At 41.5% G+C, this 24751-nt stretch overlaps 2 protein-coding genes across 3 annotated transcripts in view; both read right to left on the reverse strand.

The window, feature by feature from the left end:
* Positions 1-13165, reverse strand: part of slc7a14a (solute carrier family 7 member 14a) — a 102407-nt gene extending 89242 nt beyond the window's left edge. Inside the window, exon 1 of the mRNA XM_049597194.1 lies at positions 12497-13165. The gene's annotated coding sequence lies outside the window, so the exon portion shown is untranslated. The remainder of the gene's footprint in view (positions 1-12496) is intronic.
* A 5816-nt stretch (positions 13166-18981) lies between these two features.
* Positions 18982-24460, reverse strand: eif5a2 (eukaryotic translation initiation factor 5A2). Of its 2 annotated transcripts, none has more exons than XM_049597213.1 (5): positions 24306-24460; positions 23120-23293; positions 22863-22967; positions 21209-21340; positions 18982-19388 (listed from the first exon to the last, which is right to left on the reverse strand). In XM_049597213.1, the coding sequence occupies exons 2-5, from the start codon at positions 23285-23287 to the stop codon at positions 19329-19331; spliced, it is 465 nt and encodes a 154-aa protein (XP_049453170.1). In that variant the 5' UTR covers positions 23288-23293; positions 24306-24460; the 3' UTR covers positions 18982-19328. The 2 variants fall into 2 exon arrangements, with proteins under 2 accessions (XP_049453170.1, XP_049453171.1); XM_049597214.1 differs by lacking the exon at positions 24306-24460 and adding an exon at positions 24034-24166.
* Between the last annotated feature and the right edge of the window lie 291 nt (positions 24461-24751).

The following is a 24751-nucleotide window of genomic DNA, read 5'->3' on the forward strand; positions in this document are numbered from 1 at the left end:
TGGTGTTTAAACCATGCTCAGTTGGTACTAAGGGGCCCAAAATGTGCCAAGAAAATATCCCACACACCATTACACCACCACCACCAGCCTGAACCGTTGATACAAGGCAGGATGGATCCCTGACGCCAAATTCTGACCCTACCATCTGAATGTGGCAGCAGAAATCCAGACTCATCAGACCAGGCAACGTTTTTCCAATCTTGTATTGTCCAGTTTTGGTGAGCCTGTGTGAACTGTAGCCTCAGTTTCCTGTTGTTAGCTGACAGGAGTGGCACCTGGTGTGGTCTTCTGCTGCTGTAGCCCATCTGCTTCAAGGTTGGATGTGTTGTTTTGCCTTTAATGACAGGACAGGCTGAGTGTAGGGTGTGGAAGGGGATGAGATGCAGCAAATGGCCGCAGGCTGGAATTGAGCCTGCTGCTGTTGTGGCATGGACACTGCCTTTGTACATGGGGTGCCTGTTCTACTCGCTGAGCTATTGGGCGCCCCAACAGCCCCGTTTTAATTGTTTTGTGTCACTCAAAAGCCTTTTGCATCTCTGGGTGGGTTCCAATCGCATACTTTTCCTGTTTACTTTTAGTAGGTACTGCAGTTGCCCTTATGAGGTACGAACTGTTGCATGCAGTATGAACACAATCGGGACATACTACTGTCTTATAATTTAACGCCTCGAATTCTGACCCTCTTGCTTTTATATCAGATTGGAATGCACACTCTGTGTACTCGTTTTGGGTATTGTTGTGGTCATTATGCCACAGCTTTCTGTGTTTTGGAAAGAGTCAGGAAATCACAGCTGAAATATCTTTAGCAAAATTGCGCTTCACTACCTTATCTTTTATTATACTCAGCAGAAGACTCCTGGACATAAAAAAAGATTACAAAACTAAGTGAGGAGTGGCTATAATTTCTAATCTCTGAATCACTTTTGGTCCTGAGACACTGACTAATGACTTCTTGGTGACAAAGTAAAAGGTGTAAATAGGAACATTCCTGTACAATGAATTCAATAAAGCACAAAAAGCAGTGTTTTTATTCCTCACCTAAGCGAAGCTGTCCTCATCTGGTTCGAATAACGACCCACCCCAGCCCACCTCCCATCAGCTCTTCTTCACGTTCTCCCTCCCCACCTACTGCTGGAGTCAACCGCCAGATGTTGGACACAACCTTTCAACATTCCAACTACTAGTCTACTAACTGACCTTACAAATATACACACATACGCTATAGGTCGCGCACACACAGGGAAGTTCAAAGCTGTGCCAGAGGGGAGCAGGTGGCCAGAAACAACACGCTGCATTTGACCGGAGATCTATCAGAGGCAACAGCCTGAGTGTTCAAACTCCATTCATCCACAGACTCTGGCCAGGGAAACAGCAGCTCAACAGCCATCCTAAAATAATGGATTGTACATTGTATGCTGCATTAAACTCTCATTTAACATATGGTTGTATTGCAATGTCCTGTTTTTTCTCTTGTATTGTCTATGTTGGCCAGAAGCGCATATCTCATCCAGTAGCACATGAATAACCTACTTTTGCTGCTACAATGACCCAATATCAGTTGCCAGGTGTCCTTTACCAATACTTAGCTTAGCTTATAGTTTAACAATATCTGTCACGTCTTTGTTTTGCTGGTATGAGAGCAACATGTGCTGGTAGTCCACATGCACACACTGGATGTACAGTCAGTCAAGTCGTTCCACTGAAAAGGAGAAGCACAAAGAAGATATCTTTTGTTCTGTCAAAATCTAAAAAAAAAGCCACAAGACACACAAAAAAAAAACCCACTTGTCTTTGTTATTTTACTGGGAACTCATTCACTAATTCTTCCAAGGAGGACGAGAATGCCTTCCCAGCAGAGTGTACACAAGGTTGTCAGCTAAAATAGAACATACATGCTGTGAGCCCCGTTCTCAAATGAACACATCTGTTAGCATAACTATTTCTGAAGACAGAACACTCCCCTGCCCTGCTGCTCTTAATCACATTCTCGTACAAATGTGCACACACAAAGACTCACACAAAGACAGACGTGCACAAGCTTCCCACTCTGACACAGAATAGACCTCGACTGCAGCCTGCACTTATGAGTAAAGCATGGAGTCTCAAAATGAAAGTTGAGGTGATGTCTCTGGTCACCAGTTACGAGTACGGGCATCATTTTCTGGTGTTAAATCTTAATGAATGTGTTTAAAACAAGCAGCAACCTTCAGGGCTGAAATAAGAAGCCAATGTCAAAGTGCTAAAAGTCTACATCCATTATTTTTACAGGCCTTGGTTTTAAACAGATCACAAATTTGGTTTAAAGATTTTGGGATCATTTTTTCCTGTACTTGGATTTTTTTTTTTTTTAATGATTGCAAACACTCAACTGCTGTACAACATGTTTTACCTGTATTAGAGATGCACCAATCCAGCTTTTTCAGATACCAATTTGATACCGATCCTGATGCTGAGGCTTTGAGTATCAGCCAATACCCGATACCGATCCAATACCATGGTTGACCTAAAAAGCTATATACCTTTACATGTAGAACAGAAAGACTAGTGGCATCAGGCACTGACGACTACACAGTTCTTTCCTTAAATAAAATGAAACAAGATGAAACAGATTAATGCAATAATGAACTATTTATTTTTAACAAAAATAAACAATTGTGCAACAGCAGTTGAAATAGTGTGAAATAACTCCACACAGCAGATTCTCTCCTTCGCTCCATGACCTATGATGTAGCTCGCATAGCAATAGATTTAAAGAGAAAGGACTGCATCAGATATCGATCCAGATATCAGATCGGTGCATCCCTAAGTCTAAGCATATCGCGATATTTTGCAAAGTGATATTGTATCGATACATAGATGCCAAGTATCAATCTTTTACTATATATGTCACTAATTTTTACAAATACACATCTTACTACAACTTTTGGTACTAAAATAATAAATCAATTGCTTTTTCGGTCCACTAGATGGTGCTGATGTTTTTTCTTGGTGAGGTCAGCAGAGGTCTAATGGCCGGGCTCCACCGGCTGCAAACGTAAGTGTCACGTAAGCGTAGCGTTGTGGCATATTCATTTGGGCTCCACTGACTGCGTACGGAAGCGACACGTAGAGAAGCCAGTGGGGTTGTTTACCGTTTGCCGAGCCGAGAGGCTGCATGAAATGTTAACGCATTTCCCACCTAAGTTATTACGTATATTTGAGTTATCTACAAGTTTACTGTACTGTTTGTCATCTACTCGCTTTCAAATGTCCGCCACGGACATTTACACAATGTCACGGATTAACATGAGTAAATGCATAATGGTTTATTCACTGAAAAACACATTGTGCTCGTTTAGCACACTATTTCATGTAGTTTTTATCTGCTGAAGGGTCGCGTAGGGGAGCGTAGCATGACAAAAATAGAAGGGCCGCGTAAAATAGAGAGTTGTCGCACGACAGACGGGGGTTGTCACGCCGCTCTCATTGCCGGTGGAGCCGCTGTAATTGATTAACAGGGGGGCAAGCTGCTATGGGACTCGCGCTGCAGACATGTCACGCCGCTGACGTGCCCGGTGGAGCCCGGCCGTTAGTCAGCAGAATTTCATCAAATCGAAGTTCATCAAAACAAAGATGGAGGCACCGGAGAAAGAAACCAGAGATGTACCATCGACATGTAAATCAAACTTCTGGACTTATTTGGGATTTTTTTTTTTTTTTAACACGGAACGAAAGAAGGACTTGGATATGACGCATGCGATTTGTAAGCAGTGTCATGTAAAAATTCTCCAAGAATACTACAAACTTAATGGCTAAACCGCTAACGACCATGCTAACGCTAAACCCGCTCCACTGAAAAATCAACCAACACTGGACACTCTTAGCTTGACGAAACCACCATCCGACTCTGAGAGAGCACAGAAAATAACGCACTCCGTCACCTACTTCATGTGCAAAGATCTGCGTCTATACAGCATTGTGGAAAACAAATGCTTTTGCCACATTTTTTTTGACTGACCCAGCTGTACCCAACCTCTACAGAGAAGTGAAGCATAAAGTTGAGGAATCTTTAAGTACAAGGAAGGGTGGCATTAACTTGTGATGCCTGGACTTCAAGGTCAGTGGATTCATATGTGACTATAAAGGCACATTATCTCAGAGGACTGGTGACTGCTGTTTCTTGTTTGCCAAACTAAAGCAGTACAGGGGCGGCTGTGGCTCAGAGGTAGAGCGAGTCATCCACCAATCGAAAGATCAGCGGTTCGATCCCGGGCTCCTCCAGGATGCAGGCTGCATGTCGAAGTATCCTTGACCAAGATACTGAACCCCAGATTGCTCCTGATGGCTGTTCCATCAGTGTGTGAGTGTAGCAGGTGGCACCTCGTATGAATGGGTGTGTGAATTGGTGAACATGACTTGTGGCGTAAAAAGCGCTTTGAGTGGTCACTAGATGGCTAGAAAGGTGCTATACAAATACAGGTCCATTTACCATTTACCATGAAAGTTACACTGGAGCAAACACTGCAGACCTCCTGCAAAATGCAATCCAAAACTGAAGGACTGTGGTTGTAACAGAAAACGCTTCTGTGTTGCCATTCAGTTGGCGGGATACCCGCATGTGAAGTGCACTTAATGCGGCCTCGCAGACGGCTGTAAATCTGCCAGCAGTTCAGTTTGTCAAGTGTCTGACAGGTTTTATGATGGTGTTGGTCAGTCTGTCTGCTTTGCATCATATTTTGCTGCAATAAAAATGATCAAAGTCAGATGAACAGACTGAAAACTTTATCTTATGAGGTAAGACAAAGTTTTCCTTTAGGGGAAATATATTACATCGCAATAATCAACATATTGCAATATCACAATAATATCATGACCTAAGTATTGTAATAATATCGTGTCGTAAGTCCTCTGGCGATTCCCACCCCTATTAGTTAGCAGGTATAACAGCATCTTAGTTTAATCTGGTTGCATTCCAACATTTGCTAATTAGCACATAAACACAAAGTAGAGTTGGGATGTCAATAGCTGTGCAGGTATTTGGTCATAAATCTGAAGTATACTGGACAAATTGTGACCTTAAAATGGTGCCAGATGTAAAGTCAAAGGATCACCAAATTTATAACTAGGCATCCTGATGGGAGGATGAATGTCCAAACCAAATTACATGAAAATCCATCCAATAGCTGAGGAGATCTATCAATGAAAATGACGACCTCATGGTGGCACTACAGGAAAAGTCAGAGACCATCAAAGACATTAAGCATTCATTATATGGGGACAATGAGCTTCTGTACAAAAATTCATGGCCATCCATCATGTTGTTAAGATATTTCAGTCTAGACCAAACAGCTGGACTGGCAGACCAGCATTGCCCCCCCTCCTAAAGCCACACAAACGCTAACAGATGGAAGGTATGTAAAATGAAGGAGACATGGATACGTCTTTACATTGCAATCCATCAAATGGTTGCTGGATTTGTTTTCAATATTCATCCTCGTACCCCCCGCTCCACACACAAACACCACACACATTTGGGAAGAAACCTTCCCTACGGCTCCTCTCTCAGCAGGACTAAGCACATGAAAGGAGGCCAAAAACACCTCCTTCTGTCCTCCAAATCCTGTCAGAGGCTGAGATGAAGTGCTCCTTCTCCAGTTTTTTACTTCAAAATCTGGATTCAATAATTCACTGATCTTCAAAAACATTTAGAGCACCCTTAACACAAACGCACACATGCACACACATCAGCTGCATGTATAGATACGACACACACCCTAAATTATATAACCACACTGTCGCCTACAAACACAATCATCTGTCATATAGACAGACTCATGCAGGCATAAAAACAGACCTGAATTTGAGGCATGTTACAGCCACCTCAACATTTAATAGGAAGTTTGTGAGCTCATTAAAGACAGTGCCAACACTAAATAAAATAGTAATAAAGGTTTCAAATGACTTTCTCTTTTACCTTACTTCATTGTTGACTCACAACAGTAGGCTATTTAAAGCAGGGGTTACCAACCTTCTTCTTAACAGACGCCTTTTCTGTCATTGAGTAAACTGACGCCCCCTGACTAATGCTGTGTTCACAATAAGAGCAAAACATCAACAGGCTACAATTCATCTCTTAATGGAAGCTGGTGACATGAAGCTACAAACCAATGCCCGACGTTTGTCACTGCTGACATGCGTGATGCGATACTAACCCAAGGTAAGCTGGCCTGAACTTTTTTCAGCACTTCAAAGATACAGCAAAGCGTCAACCAATCATATGTTTTTGTTTCTAGCTGTGGTGATGTGTTACTTATCTAAATTAGCCGTAGCTAAGCTAAGCTAACTGCTTATCCTGTTGGGGGTCGCGGATGCGCTGGAGTCGAGAGGCGGGGTTCACCCTGGACAGGTCACCAGACTATACACTCACAGGACTGACACAAAAAGACAGACAACCATTCACACTCACATTCACACCTACGGACAATTTAGAGTCATCAATTAACCTGCATGTCTTTGGACTGTGGGAGGAAGCTGGAGTACCTGGAGAAAACCCATGCTGACGCTGGGAGAACATGCAAACTCCACACAGTTGCTGTGAGGCAACAATGCTAACCGGCGTGGCGAAGCGTCAACCAATCATATGCTTTTGTTTTCTAGCTGTGATGTGTTATTATTCATCTAAGTTAGCTGATGCTATGCTTGCTTTCTGTCTACTGCGGTGCACACGGAATGCTTTAGGGCGGTGAAATGTGATGTAAAAATGGCGCTCAGACACTGAACAAAAGCACAGAATTTTTTTTTGTCCAATACAAACTTTTAGTCAAGGTGCTTTGTGGCATGTAGCAGACACACACACACAAGCCTGTGACAACATAACAAAGCTCTTGAGCAACATTCAGCGGTGTGTCAGTGATAATGTAGCTGATGACTCATAGTGTGAACGCAGCACAAGTGACATATTTTTGGGAAATTTCATAATACACTCAATGCATATAACAGCACAGAACAACTGATAAACTGTTAACCACACCTAAATATTGAGCAAATTATTTCCTGTAAACATGACAGGAAATAATTTGCTCAATATTTAGGTGTGGTTAACATTGAGCAAATTATTTCCTGTAAACATGACATCAGAGATGAGTTCTTCTTCTGATATTCTTAGGAACGTAAGTAATAAACTTCTCGATATCCATTGTCGGAACAAGTGTGCTGTAGGAACCAAAGTTACATGGCTTGTTCTCTGGGACCCGCTTCATCAAAGCACGTCCGCATTCCGATTGGTTTCAGCTGAACCATGTCAGAGCTCATTACCATGAAGTTAGATGAGTTTTAACTCCCCTCCGGACCTGCTCCGGTCGCTTTGGTCGCCCAAGATGTGTGGCTGACAACCAGGTCACCCAAGTCGCCGGGCTCTCATTGAAAATGAATGACTTCCGCCGTTTTGGAAGCTCTGGTCGCTGTTGGTTGGAACGTACAGTTAGAGTCTGGCTTTTATATATTCCAAAAAATGGAGTCCAAATTCTCAGAAATTAATCAGAAGAGCCATTTAATATGAATCCTGGTTTCTCAAGTTTGAGATGCTGCATCACTTTCCTCAACCACTGAGTCCAGCTCGGCGGTTGAGGGTCCTTCCAGTAGAGTTGTATTAATCTCCGTCCTAATAAAGTGACAAATTGTGTTACTTTGAGCCTGAAAGATTCTTATCTTCCTCTCCTGCCATGCCAAAGATGGCTGTCCAAGTATCTGGACAAATCTTCATTTTTAAAATATCTGATAGTGTTTTGAAGATCGAACTCCAATGAGTGGACAAATTAGTACACAGCCAATGAGAGTGCCAAAGTGCAGGATCAAGTCTGCACCTGTCACGAGTGGAATCAACATCTGGGAACATTTTCAAGAGTCTGACTTTTGAGAGGTGAAGGCGAGGCAGCACCTTAAATTGAACGAGGCTCTGATGGGCACAGATTGAGGGCTCTTCCCCACTGCTCCGTGACGGGAAGTGAGATTTCTTTTCAGTTTACGTCTTGAATAATAATCTGAACTTTGAAAGTAATTTATTTTAGTTTTCCAGTACTACTTGGAGCTGGTCTAAATTTTTGTGTGACACTGTTAATAGTGTGGCGACACTTGTTTTTCCTCTTTCTTTTCTTTCGGACATAACTATAACTGTATCACACCTGCCCTATATAGTATTGCCAAATAAAAGCACCAGTGATAATGCAGTTATGTGTGGGCCTGCTGGAGGAAACTGAAGGTAGCTCTATATTCCCTCTCAACTCTTTCACACACCCACACAGGCACAGTTAATCCCATACAGTTTCAATAAAAGCGCACAGTTCACAGTAATGCTTTGATCTCTGCTCCTTCTCATCTCATGCTGGTCTGAGACATAGATCCTGCAGTTATATAATGACCCTCCTTTACACTCGGAGCTACCCCAGTGTTGATGTATGTAGCCTGCGTGTGTGTGTGTTCGGAGTGTTTTCCCTGACTTATAAAAGAATCCCTCTACCCTGAAACTCTATCAAATCTCCAATCATTCCAAACTGGTCCATGTACTCCAAACATCAGGCAGGAATCCAGCAGCTTTACCGTCTGGATAAACAGGCTCGGAGCACTGTGGAATGGCCCATAAAACCTCGGCCAATCCCCTCCACAATCCCTGCTTCTATCACCGCGCCGGGCCTCGGAAGAGTTCAGACGATCCCAGTAAAACACTCTTGGAGGAGAGAGGCACTGGAGGTTTCTCTGTAATGGCCATGAAGGGGGCCTTAATGGGCTCTGGAGTCTGTGGGGGCCACAATTGAACGTGCCTTGTTCACCGGGTTGTGTGAGAGAGCGCTGAGGATGTAGAGTTTCCTTCGCAGTTTATTTTCCGATACAATGTTTTGCATAATTTGTGAGAGGCGGGGCTGATAGGAGACAGCTGTGGCCCCATTTGAAGAGGGGCTCTGTGATTACTGACGCAGTCCTTTCTAAATGGGCGACCTGGATCGGAGCGCTGTATGGAGGGCCTCGTGGTTATTAAAAGTCACAAACGAGGCATGATCAGCAGGTGCTTCAGCCAAATAATTCAAACATCTCTAAACTCTTGTTGCCATGAGTGGATGCCATCATGCACAGCTGCAGTCCACACACTCGTCCCTTTGCATTAGGTCCTTTAACATCACAGCACGTGCATGGCTTCCTAAAACACTTTTAGCACCACTGCTATTGTGCTTGTGAAAATTAGATACCCAAGATTTGAAAGAGCAAACTTCAGAAAAATCTCAGCTATCAAAAGTGGTGCTTCACTGCCACCTACTGGGCATTTAACATCAATGCAGCTTGTGATTACTCCAACAGTTTCTTTCAGTATTTGACAGATATTTATAGTGTTCAGTGCATTACCATCAGAATTGGAGGAAGTATTCAGATCCTGTCTTTTAATAGTACTAATACCACAGTGTAAAAATTCTCTGCTTCAAGTACAAGCCCTGCATTTAAAGAAAAAGCTGAACAATTACATTTTTTGCAGGAAAAATGACTTCAGCTATTGTCAAAATAATTGCAAATGAATCGGCTAATATTTTAGCTGTACTCGTACATTTTCATGAACAACCACCGCTACACCCGGCTTGGTCTTGGAACTGATAGGAATACACTCCTTCTCGCCAGCAGTGCTCATCCCAGACCTCGTAAGTATGGTTTACCCAAAAGTCAGTTCTACAGACTCAGACGTATATGTCACTCTAATGACGAATACATTGATAAAGCTGCTGCCATGAACAAATATTCTCTGGACAGAGGCTACTCTTTACAGTGTGTTGATAAGGCGTACCAAGTTGCATTCTCTAAATCCTGCTCTGCTCTGTTGCATAAAAGTGTCCTGTATCACCACTTAGACTCCTCGGGCCTATATCCTCAAGAACACCATTCTAAAACTTTGAACCTTCAAACCTTTGATAAAAGGATTAGCCCAGCATTTTAAGGATCCCTTCTATGTCTATAAAAGAGGTCCTAATTTACGCAACGGACTGGTGACGGCCAATATTAAGGCTGACCCATAACAGACTCTTTTCTTTAAAAGATGGGAATTATCCATGTGGAAATCGTGCCCAGTGTTGCAACACAAGGATAACTTATGTTTTTAGACATCCAAGATCAGGCAAAAGCTTTCCTGTTACGGGTTTTTATCACATGCAGCACAGAGATCGTCATTAACTTACTAAAATGCCTTCATGATAAGATTTAACTTACTATATAATGACGAAAACTCTGTCTGTCTGACTTGGTCAATCCATGTGAAATTTGGCACATGGTAGAGGGTCATGGGAGGATGTGAATGAAGAAGCAATATTACATCAATTGGCCAAAGGGGGCGCTATAGCAACCGACTGAAATTGCAAACTTTGAATGGGCATATCTCATGCCCTGTATGTCGTAGAGACATGAAACTTTGCACAGATATGCCTCTCCTCATGAGGAACAAATTTGCCTCAACAACCCATAACTTCTGGTTATACAGACTTTCCGCCATTTTGAATTTTTTGACAAACACTTCAAATCGATCTCTTCCTAGGAAGTTTGACCGATCTGCATGAAACTGGGTGAACACAATCTAGGGACCAATATCTAAAGTTCCCTCTTGGCAAAAGTTGGAAAACTTACTAAAACTGGTGTGGCTCATCACATAAAGGTGTATAACATCTCAAGGGTTTCACCCATCACCACGCAACTTTGTAGACATATGAACACACATAATCTGAAGGGACCCCTCCATTATTGACCCCATCAAACAAAATTGGGGCGCTAGAGAGCTAATTTCTTATCTAGGCCTAACCGCCATATCGATTTTTACTAAACTTGGTAGATATGTAGAACAGGACGCCTCAAGGTGACTGGAGAAATTTAACTCTAATTGGCAACTGGGTGGCGCTATAACAACAGAAAAATGCTTAAAAATGGCTAAAATGTGACTGATCGCTGTGGCTCCCCCTGTGGCCCAATGAATTTTCACACCCCATCTCCTCTCTGAGATTCCAGGGCATTGAGCACATTGAACTGCAAAGAGAGGGAGATATGGAAAGAAAGATATGCCAAAGGGACCTGTTCTGGATTGACACTTAGATGCACTTCAGCCTACAGGCCTTAATGAGGACTTTGATATGTGTGTTGTGCTGTTATCAAGATGTTTTTCCATGTTTTGTAGAATTTGGGGTCTATGGTTTATGATAGTTCTCACCCGACACCCTCTCATAACTCTTTGTCTTACTTTTGAGATGTGTGCTCTATAGATTTGGGGATCTCTGATTAATGATGGCTTTTGACTGATTGTTACAAGCTTATATGTTTTTCTGTATTCACTGTGTTCCACCCCCTTTTCTTGTATTCTGGTACTGTATGACAAGACAAGTCTAGCGTCCATTTGTATGCCTCACAGTTTGCCATTCAGTACTTTTTTGTTAACTCCCAGGAGGTGGGGCTTCTACCACCTGGGTAGTGCACAGGTATGTTGTATAGTGATAAGACTGAAATTGGTTACTTTCATATACCTGACCATTGATGAGGGTCAAATAGACGGAAAGCTCAACAATAAAGTGAAACACTGCACAGATGTAAGTGTGTGGAAATCTTTTTTTACCAGTCATGTTTTGTGAGTAAAAATTCTAACTTGTAAAGTAACCTGTAGCCTAACTAAAGTTATCAGATAACTGTAGTGGAGTAAAAAGTAGAATATTTCCCTTTGGAGTGTAGTAGAGTAGACGTAAGTGTCTCAAATTATATGCAAGTGCTACTTGAGTATAGCACCTTTCAAAACACAGTTACAAAGCCCTTTACAAACCCCAATAAAAGACAAAGCAAATAAAACAAGATTAAAGCAATAAAAACAGAACACACCTAACAGAGTTAACAATAATAAAGCAGTTAAAATCACCGAAAGGCAGTTTTAAACACGCAGGTTTTCAGAAGTGATAAGACATTGCAGCCCTGATCTCCTCGGGCAGGTCATTTCAAAGTCCAGGACCTCTGACTGCAAAGGCTCTGTCACCTTTGAGAAATAATCTAGACCTTGAAACAACATGAAAAAGATGCATCTGAGGATCTGAGGGTGAGAGGAGGAACATAAGGCAATAAAACATCTGTTATATAACTTGGAGCAAGGCCTCTCAGGGGGTTGTAAGCAATCCAAAAAACCTTAAAACAATTCCAAAAGCACCCACCAGTGTCTCATGTTTAATGTTGTTTCTCTAGCCTACTCATATTCAATCACTGTTTACAATGGCTTCAATGCAGTATCTGTATCAGGTCTGCATGGCATTTTACAACATGGGGTAGGCCTACACAGAAAAAAAATCACTCTAAGATATTAACAAAATCAAGTTTAATTTTGGTTAATTCTGACTGATTAAGTGGTGTTTAAAGGGGATATTGGACAGATAACTATTTTAGACAGATGCAAAGCTAAAAACACAATGTGCTATTTCAAATTTCCCACACAGTGCACCACACGTGAACACAACTGGGCACATACCTGTTCTTCTCAATTAGCTGTTTAACTGTTCGTTTCCTCCATTTGCAGGCGATGACACAGCAAACCCAAATACACCGCACTGAACTGCTGTTTTCATGTTTGGTAGGCCGCTCAGAAAGATGCTGGACATCCTGGAACACTGCTCTTGACCAGGTACCATCTCCAACCGGAAGCAGAGAAGCGTCTTCTCTGACAAGCGAGCAGCGCGAGCAGTTAGCCTCTGGTATGCTAGCAGTTAGCCTCTAACATGCTAGCGGTTAGCCACTTGGTAAATTATGTTATTTTTAGCAGCTGTTTGGTTTATGATAATATTCCGTGGCTGGTGGATATAGAGGAGTTTAATGTCCAGTTTTTCTTCAAAAAGCAGACTTTAACGTTTGGGCCGTAAAAGATAATCCATATTGTTCATCTCCACCAGTTGCTATCTTCTTTTAAGAAGTGCGAACTTCCGCCAACACATGAAGAGTCATTAGCAATTAGCCAATCAGAGTGCAGCTGGGTCACATTTACTTTAATTGCCTGCTGTTGTAGGTCATCCAGAGGTCAGCAACCTAAAGAGCCATATTTTTGACACAGAAAAACTTTCTGGAGCCACCTAACATAGTTTTTATGGTGTTATTGGAAAATCATAATTTTAAATGATTTGAAATTGTATGGGAATTATGTTTGTTTTTGTATTATTATTTATTTGTCAATTAGTCTGCTAGGGCTGGGGGAAATGTACAGACATTGTTGTTTAACTGTTAATGTGTACATTAATGTTATAAAATTAATTATTAATTAATTAATTAATTGTCCAAAGAGATACAGTACATTCATACATAGCACAACATTTCCTTTTTTTGCATTCAGCCCTTTAGAGTCCTTAATGAATGAATATTGAAACTAAAACTACAGCAGCATGTCTCAAGTAAAGGTACATATTGGTCAGGTCTATGTGCAGTTCACAAGAGTTAAAACAAATATATTGCCGTGGTTGTGCTTTATCTTATCCTGTGGTTTCTATTTTCTTTCCTCCCTTTACTTTATTGCTTTTTCTAAGTTTAAAACCATAGGCAGGTGGGACATCTAAAGAAGTTTCAGCAAAAAATGCTTGACAATATACATAAAATAATAAACTTAAAGAACATAAGAAAAGATGAACAGAGCCTGTGGGAGTGAGCAAGTCTTACTTCTTCCTAGACAGCATTATTAGTCTTTAGTCTTTTGTTGGTTTTAAACCAACATTTAAGTTTAGTTGGGTTTTATGATTTTTTGGTTATGTGTTTTTTTGGGTTAGTTTTTTTGTTTTTGTATTCATTGTCCTTGCTGCAAAATAACATAAATAACAGAGTAGTTTAAATGAAAGCTATTTAGTCACTTCTGTGAATTTAAAATCATATTCCACCAATGGGACTCAATATCTCAAGTAGAATATTCATTATGAATTTTCAAAGTTTCGTATTTTCCACTGTAATAAGGGGAAATAACCAGTTCTGCTGAATTTGTGAGTGTGAAAGTTGGTAATAGTTTTTTTCATATTTTCTTTTATCATGTTTTGTTTAACAGCATCTACTCCTTTGTGTCTCCTATCTGTTGGTATGGGTGCTTGACTGACAGCGACAAAGTTCCAGTATTGTGACAACATGAAAACATGTTGCATGTAGTAGGGGGTGAAAAAACATAAATAAAAATTGATACAGCATAGTATCAAGACATTTTTGTGTGCCGATATCGTATGATCACACAGTGCCAAGTATTGATTTTTTTTTATTATTTTTATAATAATTAAAAAATAAAATTAATTGCTTTTTCAGTCTACTACATACATTTTTCTGCAACGAAAAAAAATAGCTGATGTGAGATGAACAGACTAAAAACTTTCTGTTGAGATAAAACAGACGTTGACAGTTTCTTTTGGAGACATAATTTACAGTTTCTTATTACATTGACATAATATTAACATATTTTATCACAGTACTCAGCATATCACAGCATACTTAAAATTGCAATATTTTATCTTAAGTATTGTGATAATATTTTATCATGGATCCTCTGATGATTCCCACTTCCAGCATGTAGGTTATAGTCAAACAACCAACCCTCACTGCTTTATTTTAGCACATAGTCTCAGTTTATTAGCTTCATGACTAAAGCATGTTACTGTAACTGGCCCCTGTGCTTCATGGTCAGTTTCATCCAGGGGTTAAACAAAAAACAGAACTCCTTTAAGCCGTTTGCCATTTCGGACAAACTAAGTGAAAACAGTTGACGACTGTAGCCAGTAACATCTGAATGAATTTTATTTTGCCTATACAATAAAAACAGACAGTTGTGATTTTTAAGACAGCAGCCATACATTAGTTAGAATAGAGGAGCCTGTGTATCTTTATTACAGGAGAGGCTCAAGGTAAGAGTTCCCCAAGAAACTCAAACATTTAAAAGGAAGAAAAGAGCAATTCACCTATTCCCTGTTTTAACAACACACTGTACCTGTGGTCTACATATACAAACCAGCTTCCTGCAAGACAACGACAGAGTTAAAGGAGAGAAAAGGAGAAACAGACTATGTCTTTGATGAGAGGCACCAGAGAAGATCGGGAGGGAAACAAAAACACCAGGAAATGGAACATTCTCCCACACCAGAGTATTACAGACATGTGAGACAAATTACTCAAAATAAAAACAATTCTCATGTCATTTATTATCCTCACTGCTGACACCATTAAAGTTAACACATCTCCTAACACTCTATGTGGAGCCCTGAGAAAGTCTGCCCTCGTGTGTCGTTTTGCAGCTGTATCCGTCGCGGTCTCTGATCCTACATCGGCGTGTGAAGCCGACAGTGTACAGTGTAAACATTGTCTCAAACGGAATCAAGAGGTCAGTCCTGTTTCCTGTCTCCATGTGAGAGACAGCTGAAGGTAGAGAGGATCACTGACAAGACGTGTGGTAGTAATTAGTGCTACATATCAGTGGCGAGGGCAGCGTAATTATCAGAGGGGGCGGAGGGCGAGAAAGGAGTCAGTGTTCCCACGTCTGACCTTGGTTAAAGACACGTGTGACGGGGCTCAAATATGGCTTAGGGAAGACGTTCGTCTTCTTTCAGGGCTGCTGAGGTGGAGACAGAATAATTTGGAAACCTCTTACAACTGTTACTACTGATTGAATGTTAGGATACGTTTGGAAATCTAGCTCTGTATTTAAGGAAGCAGTATACTAGAAACTCAAGGGGCAGAGCGTGTGTAAGCTCACGAGTGGTAACATGAGGTTGAGGCGCAGCAGGAAGATGTGAGAGGATTAATATGCTTGTCAAGGCAAGCAGGGGCTTCAAGTTGTCTTGCATGTGCCCCCATTTGCCACAGAATGTCAGTTAACTCAACTGCCTGCATGTCGCAAGGTCGGTTTCTACTATAGTGCTGCCTTAAATGCTTCTTCCTCCTGCTTATAGGAATGATTATTCAATATTAAATGTATCATTAGTACAGCCACGTGGCTTCCACCTTTGGTTCTTGCACCTTCTTTGTTGTGCCGCTTTGTACCATGAGTGGAAATCTAGATGGCCAGGAGCCAGACCAGAGCTGGAAGCCACTGTTGTAACGCCAGAGCTCCTAATGTGGTATTTTTCCAGGGGGAAACTGCCACAAAAAGAACGGAATGTTCAGAAACAAAATTAATGCAGAACTTAATACATAACACAACATTCAGTGGATAACTTTGGTGTCTTGACAAAAATAAGAAATACTTGAGCTGGACCTACGTCGGAACAAAAATAACAGACCGGCTGCTGCTGTACAAAGGACAACTTGAAAGCTGGACAGAATACCTTCCAATGTCAACATTACAAATCAGTGTTTACATACATTTAACTGATCCAATCACAAAATGTCGTGCAAACACCTCCTTTACTCAGTGTGAGAGATTTCTGCTTGAGAAATCTGATTTCTTGACGCTTATGAGTTTCTAACAGAGCACAGGTTCATGACCAAAACTTGAAATAGGAAAAGTATTGCTATGACGACAGCGCAGAAGGTAGTCAAAATCCAAAGTCAAACTAAATCAGTAATATCCACAGCTAAACAGCGCATGCACTCTTGAAAGACTTCAGAGTCCGTCCCACTCACTGCACCATCAGTGCAAATGCTCAGATCAGAAAAACAAGATCTCAGGCTGCAGCGCTTCAAATATATTGCAAATACACCTATTTTTTTTTTTTTTTTTATTTTATAGTAGGAGGTAGGGGAGAAAAACTGACTACCTGCATGTAAATGCAGCTTCTAGTGCAGTGCGTGTAGATGCGTTCCGCTTTTCTTGCAATTACCCGATGTCTCCCAGTAACAGGTTTTTGTGTGGATGTAAACAGAGAACCATTCGGCATCGTTTTGAAAAAGTCCGTGTGAACCACAGTCCGTTTTTAGAGTGCAAACGCCACACAAAATGCTTAAAAATCCCATTAAACTACAAACAAACCTACCATACCCCCATTTACTTTCTACAACTACTTTCACCCGCCCGCAACCCATAATATAACTCAATGCTAACACTCTCCTATTCTGATAACCCACAGCAGAACGACCATCCAGATTTGGCTATGTCTTATGAGACGTTAAAATGGTTTCTTGTTTCCACTACTGTGTGCCAAGAAGCTAACGTGATCCTTAGCATTGTGATGTTGCTAACAGTTAAGGTTTTCAGTGTTTTGTTCTTTCAAAATAGTTTTTCGATACATTTATCAGCTCGTAAAAGGCCTCAAGTGAAAGGAAAAAAGTTTCATAGCATAGAAGAGAAAATGGCCCCACCCAACCACCACTGTTGGGCTTCAAGACAGCCGAGACGCCAGAGTTCCCTGCAACCAAAGACTGACTGGCTAGATGCAGGAGAAATGCTGTCACAAGATCTGCAGTTAAAATGTAAATAAAGTTATGCTGGTAACATAGTGCTGGGCGGTATACGGGTTTTAATTTTCGGTATGGTATGAACATTTTACACAGCAGTACAAGGCTGGAACTATTGCTGTAGCTTCTGAACAGACAGGAAAGAGCGCGACAGGGAGCCCCCCATTAACTGCATCACCTCCTCACTAACAGTTAACAACCTAGACCAGCTCTCTGCAACAGCGCAAAACACCATGGCACCTAATAAATTGTGACACAAACAGTTTAACACCAATTATTGTACATTTACAAAATACACAGCTGAGTGGCATGCTGGGTAGCTGTACAGCTCAGCCAGGTAGCATAACGCTAACAGTCTGTTAACAGCTAGGAGAGGCTCCATCGCAAGCTAAAGTACATGTAACAGAACAGAAAAGAGACCGCAGATGGACTCCAAGAGGGGAGCTAACAGTTTAACCTTTTTTTTTTTTTTAAAAAAAATCCCACGTAATGTCAGTTTATGGAGTCGATGTTACCGCCGCTGCTAACGAGCATATCAAGCCATTACCGCAGCAGGAAACATGTTGAAATACAAAGAGTATGCGATTACAATTGGAGATGAAACAGTGAAACCGAGACGTCAGACGTCGCTTAACACGGTTTGTTCTAGGCGCTGTGTGCGACAGGAAAAGCAAGCGGTGCAGCGACATTACGAACGCAGTAACAATCCAACTGTGCGAGGACACCGTCCTGCTACAGATGGGTTTGAAGCAATGATTAAAACACTGGTTTCTAAGGATGTTTTACCAGGGTGAAAATTCTTCATAATGAGAACATTAAGCTTGTTTGAAACTAGTGCGTTTGAGAAATCTCTCTTTGAATACTTATATTTATAGTGATTTACGGTATTCTACTGTCAGGAGAACAAAACATATAAACATATTTTAGCATCATGTATACGCTAAAGGCTTTGATTACTGTTATGCAACAATTTAGACTTTTTTGGCTCGTCTACCGCCTTGATTTAAGTTCTGTTTTTACTATGCGGCTGTTCACACAATAAAAATTGTTTTCATTGTGCAACTGATTCTTCAAATTCCTTCAGATATTGTACGATTTTATGGGGCCACGCAAACCCTTTAGTTAGAGCCTTTATTATACATGATTACATATTATCTTTATATTTTATGTACTCCTGACGGCAGAAAAAGCTGCTATTAAACTTGTAAAGAACCAGTCATACAAAATAACAAAACATGTGATACACCATGAAACAATCAGTCTTAAAAAATACCATGACAGAAATTGTCAATTGTTATACCGCTCAGCACTATGCTTACATAAATTCATTGCTGCTACGGCATGTGTATATAAGTAACTGTTGATTATGAGTGTGCATGCATATGATTTAATAGTCAAAGGCAGAAAGGCATATTCCAGCCATCAATGAAGTTACATGTTTTTAGGTTTTGAGTTGTAGCTTGTGGCGTTTAGATAAATTTTAGGGGAAAATTTAAGTTGAAAACAAGATGCAGCAACTCAACTGTAAACAAGCCTTAAAGTACATGCTCACAGCCAACTCAAAGCTCTGCGCTTCATTCAAAACAAACAAACAAAAAAAGGACAATAGGAGGAATTAAAAAAGCGAATGTATTGAAGTAATGCACAGAAAACCAATCAGCCATTTTCTACGCAGAATGTTAGGAATTGCTGGAATGTGCTAGATATTGCTGGAACAATATCAGTAGCCACTGCAAAGTTACGCTGCAACGGCTACGGGTGGACAACTTCGTTGATTGTAGAGAATGCATGTCGGCCCTGACTGAGTTGTAGAAGCGGATCCAGTCGAGTTTCCGGTTTTCAGGTGACCAGCAGGGAAACTGGTGGAGATGTGGGGGTGAAGGCCAGTAGCTTTGGTGAAGCTTCAAGCCGTACTGGAGAGAAAGACTTCGGAGGTCTCCAGCGTTGTCCTGGACACGTTAAGCCATGGCCTTGATGCCAACTACAGCTTCCTCATCGCAAGCTTTCAACACAGTGACCTGAAAAAAAGGGAGGAGAAAAATAAGATCTGGTACCAGTTGTATCACATGAAACATCACTGTTTAATTATCCCCCTTGTTCTGCCGGAATTTCAACAGCTAACTTGCCAAATTAACTTGCCAACAGGTTTCGTTCTGAGAAGCATTGTCTAAAAAGGTCATCACAAGCCCCAGTGAAAGTAAGATAATTGTCTAGAGAGGGTTAAAAGGTATGATAACAGATTTTCAACATGTTGTACTTCATGTAATACCAGTCCCTCCAGGAATTTGCAATGTTGTGATCGCAACAATTCACGCAAATTCAACCAGTCTCCATGAATTCTGCGCTGCCCTGCAACTTTGTCCAGTCACTGCAACTTTTCTGCAACTTTGACTAGCGTCCCGTGAGTTCCACCAATCATAGCAGTCCCCCGACGTAAACGTATTGGACATACGTCACTGAATTAACTTCCTTGTCAATGGTATGGCGATGTAGATGTGCAATTCTAATGTCTCACATTTAACAAATATTTCTATTAGAGACTGTGCAAAACAATTCCCTGATGTTCTTGAAAATCAATTGACAAACACTTTTCTACTGCGCAACATATTTGGAGAATGGCTGAAACTAGCGGACCGCAGCAGAGTGTGGATTAGGCCTGGGATGATCAGCGACCCAAATCGTATATTGGCGATTGGAGGGTTGCCAGGCAATTTGCTGGATATCAAGGCGATTTTGAAAAAAACAAAAACAAAAACGGCGCTCTACTGTGCATTGAGAGATGTTTTTGTGGGGGGGGGGGGGGGGAGAGATACATGACTGTCAGAGAAGCCCCGTTTACAAACAGACCTAGAATCCATCTCCTCTCCTCTGCGGAGGGTGCCCCGTCAGCCCTGCGCTGACAGTGACAGGGCGCAACTCTTTGATCCAAAGTGACACAGCCCGTTTGCTCATGCTTTGGGGTTGTTCAATAGAGTAACTGCAAAATAAATATTGTTTTAATGTGTAACTATTGAAATGTTCACAAGGGCTTTCATAAATTCCTACAATGTTGCGGCACTGCCACTTTTGCAGGTTAAAAGTTAATGACAGCGACTTGAAGTGAGGAGGCGCAACACGTCTCCGGCTTGTCAGCGCAGCGGTACCGCTGCAGACAACTTTTGCATGTGATGCAAAATATTAAAATAACGTGTTAGTGATCGAGGTAAGACAAAAACAATGCAAAAAAACCAAAAACAAAAAAAACAGCTTTTGCAATGTTAACTGTCTCCCGCAATTTCGTCACAACAGACATGCTTAACACCGCAACTTTCATAGCAATTTTTCCGAAAAGCTGCCACAAAAATCAGGTATTTTAAGGTTGCCACAATCCCACAGGGACTGTAATACCAATACATCGACTGAGCGGTTAATTGACAGCTTTCTTATCTTCGAGTTTTGACTGAAAACTTTAAACCATTTTTTAATTAAAGTATGTGTAGAAAGTTTCCTTTTGAAAGTGACTAAGCTAAGATTTTTTCTCAATATTGTAGAAATGCAAATGGACACGGTATGATAATCATTAATTTTCATAACGCAGTGTACCTTAAAACTGGTATATTGCTGCAACCACACTTTACCACAAGCATAGAACTGCAAATGAAGAACTTAATGATCACACGTAAAAAGCTGCATGAAGCAATTCTGGAACACTGTCAAAGTTTCAGTAAATATCAGTGAGCGTGACAGATTTCAAGATATTCACTGTATGACTAGATGGAAATGCAACATATAAAATGACAAACTGTTTCTGTGGCTCCAGACACCATCACTATGTAAATTGTAGGTTTCAGAAACTCACCATAAAAGTCTCTTCTGCATCAAACTTAGATGTTATCTCTTTGCCCAAATCGGTCTCTGGCACTTTGAGGTCTTCTCTGGTTGCTCCAGAGTCATCCATTAGGGACAAGAAGCCATCGCTGATACCTATGACCTAAACATGTTATAAGGCAAAGAATGAATTTTACAAACATTGCACATGTACCCTTAATATCTATAACACATGAATCATGCAGAAATAATCCCTCTTAATCAGCACTTATGACCCACAAGAAGTGCGTGCCGTGGCCGTGTGCTTCTGACTCTGCCCGCTTTTTAATTTCCTCTTACTTTCTGTATTTGAGACATTTGTGGCCGTGCACCCCGACAGCGCTCAGGTATGCTGCAGTATGGATTGTTTCCTCTGACCGGTAGCTCTGCGTCACTGTCTCTGCATCCCTCCCACTAAGAGACACCTTCGCTCTGATTGGGACTGTCTCACTACTCCAGGATGCCTCCCACTGAAGAGCTGAGGGAAGCAGTGGTGGGCTGCAATTTAGTGGATGTGCTGAAGTTGTAACATTTATGTGGACAATAAGCCACACTGTAGGGATATTTATGCCTAATCAGAAGGTTTCCAGTCAAATTCGATTTTCCACCTCTGATGAAGAGCAGCGCATAGCATAAAAAAAAAAAAAAGGTAAAACTCATGCAAGTTGTAGACAAACTATTTTGACAGTTTGGGTCACAGGGTGTATCTAACCGAGGATGTCATATACCAAACACCCTGCACCAAACATGTACAGTCATCTGCCGCTACCACGTCAGCAGAGCAATAAATTAATGCACAGCAGACTATACGGCAGGTAGATTTTTTCTCTCATGAAATACTGTGCTTTACTTAATATTTCATGTTTCCTCAAATATATTGACTTCATTCTCGACTTCTCTTTGAACACAGATATGTGGTACATGTCTTTAATGTGCATCAGCAAAAATCTGTTAATGAATTGAAATTAATTACTTTATCACTGATGTCAATAGGTGCCACGAGAATTTTAAGAGGTTACTTCCCCCAAACACAAAGGGAGTGGGGAGTCTAATCATACCTACATTATCCATTATATTTTTATATTCTGAATTGTCACTTGGCACCTTCATTTTATTGTTTCTCTTTACAGAAAGACATTGCCACCATGAATAGGTGCATGAAAGTTCACCAGAAAGCAGGAAATTAAGTGTTTGATGCTCAAAATTTGATGGGGGAAGACCTCCAGAACTCCCCCCACCCCCATGATGAAGCAAAACCTGTTCCCTTGACACCCAGCACTGTTTTTGTGTCGTTAGAAAACTGCTATCCTGAGAGAGAGGCCTCCAACCAGGGCAGAAGTGACTGCTCATTAGCCAAGCCAAAACCTGCTCAACCAGTTCCAAACCTGTATATCCTTTTACAACTACCAAAGAGACAGCTCAGCTCTGATGCATGCAACACACCCGATGAGCAATCAAAAAAGCTTTTATTTTCTTCCAAACTTTTTCATTAGGATTAGGTCATGCACACTATTTAAAACATGATTAGAGATGGGTGTAGTGATGCTCACCCAATACCCAGGTAAACAATTCTTGGCTTCCAAACTGACAACATCCAGTACACACTGCATGAAGTTACATGAACAGATCCAACACGGTCATCTCACCTGGTAGTCTTTCCTTAAAACATTAGGGACATCCATGTTATGGGTAGATGGGCAGATATCTTCCAACTTCTTCCCAGTAAAGAGGTCAATTCCAACAAGGTGAACCTGGGGAAGACGGACACCGTAACTGATTAGACCTGGCCTCGGGCCATGTAAGCATAGGCGGGGGGGTTACTTGTAAAACTGTGAAACATCAGGCAAAAATTACAAGAGTGCCTTGAGCTCTGAATTCCAAAGGATGCACAAGGAGGTTTTACCTTAGCGTGTCCATGCTTGCCAGTCTTGGAGGTAGACATTTCGACAATCTTGCAGGGACGTTTTTTTATCATGACATGGCCATTCTTCCTCAATGCGGAGCACTGCACTGGGTATGTTGTGGAGGCCCCAGAGTCGGCTTGGTCGAAATGTGGTTCATCATCTGCCATGATGGGCTGTTTAACACCACCCCGGGAAAAAGAAACAAGAACACCAAATGAGACTGACAGCAGCATTACTTACACAGATGAGTGTTGCATTATGAACCAGTTGTACAAATATAAAAAGGAATAATTTGGTTTTTGTCGTGGGGGACCTGGTGAGCACTGTTTTGTAAACACAGGACTATGACTACAACCAGGGTTAGCTTAGACTCCTCAGCAGCTCTTGTAAAGTAAATTGTAGCATAAGTACCTCAAAATTCAATAATATATAAAAGGGACATGGCAGCCAAAAGTACTTTGCTACACGCTGCTCGCCATTAAAATGCATCTCTCCAAACAAAAGCTGACCCACTTTCAGGTTTGTTTTAATTTTAACCTTACTTTCCCCACTCAGGTACAAACAAATATCCAAGGAGAGGCACCCGTATGTCGCGAGCCACCTAAGTTACCCGCAAAGCTAACAGCTAACGTTAATTGCTAATGTGTCAAATTAACTTGTGAGCCGTGTCGCTGCCGCCTCAAATCATCCTCCACTCACTGTCACAGGAGTTAGGTTAACACGTAGCCAACTTATTAGTCAACTGCGTCCACGAAGTAATCTTTAAAACAGCTAAAGTTAGCGCCACAATCGCCGGGCAGTTGGATAAGTAAGCTAGCAAACACCATTAACTAGTTAGCTTTGTTACGTGGCAGCTGGGCCAGATGAGCATCTTACACGGTAGCTTAAAGCTAAGTTAGCTTCAGGTTCCCACCTCGTGTGTTGTCTTGTCATGGTTAGCTAAACTGGCTAACACGACCAACACCCATTCACACTGGCTGGCGCTGCTGTTGCTAATGTTAGCTAAAGTATTGTGCTAACTTCTTTCAGTCGCTCACAGCTTGGGAAGTTAATGATTAACTAACCGGGACCGCAAACGCCTCCCAGTACTGCACACTGGGTAAGGCCTCGCTACACAGCAACACAACAGCGTTAGCTCCTTTGTGACTGAAATAAAATGTAACTTCGCCCCTGCAGTGGACTTACCTGTGTCTTCCGTAACGCTAGACTAAAGAGGAAGAGTCACTTCGCATGCGTAGAGCTTTTGTAGCGCAGGAGGAGCAGACAGGGCAGGTACGAGCCCCGGTGACGAGGTGCGGGAGGAGGGAGGAGCCCGCTCAGAGAGATCCTCCTTGTGACGGTGCAGTGTCTGCCTGCCCTGCATGGGACACCTGCACCTCCACCTGCACAACACTGTCCTGTAACATGCAAAAATATAATCTTTGTAAACCTGTAAGCATGCAAGTTAAACTAAAATGCCTATCCAGTTATAAGTAGTGGAGAGTATCCACCTACACTGCAACTGACTAACACAAAAAGTATGTAACCGCCTTTGTCACTCTGCTGCTTTATTTTGCTCACATGGAAATCCCCTGTGCCACCTCCCATGCTCTTTGGATTCAAGCTGTTTTAAATTGCATGAAACATAACAA

This window comes from Epinephelus fuscoguttatus, linkage group LG14, assembly GCF_011397635.1.
Source record: "Epinephelus fuscoguttatus linkage group LG14, E.fuscoguttatus.final_Chr_v1".
Taxonomy (NCBI): domain Eukaryota; kingdom Metazoa; phylum Chordata; class Actinopteri; order Perciformes; family Serranidae; genus Epinephelus; species Epinephelus fuscoguttatus.

Coding starts and splice junctions, on each gene's coding strand:
- eif5a2 (XM_049597213.1), bottom strand. CDS start 23,287: ATGGCAGATGATGAACCACATTTCGACCAAGCCGACTCTGGGGCCTCC. Junction 22,968..23,119: donor GCAAGCATGGACACGCTAAG/GTAAAACCTCCT, acceptor CGTCTTCCCCAG/GTTCACCTTGTTGGAATTGA. Junction 21,341..22,862: donor TTTTAAGGAAAGACTACCAG/GTGAGATGACCG, acceptor TAACATGTTTAG/GTCATAGGTATCAGCGATGG.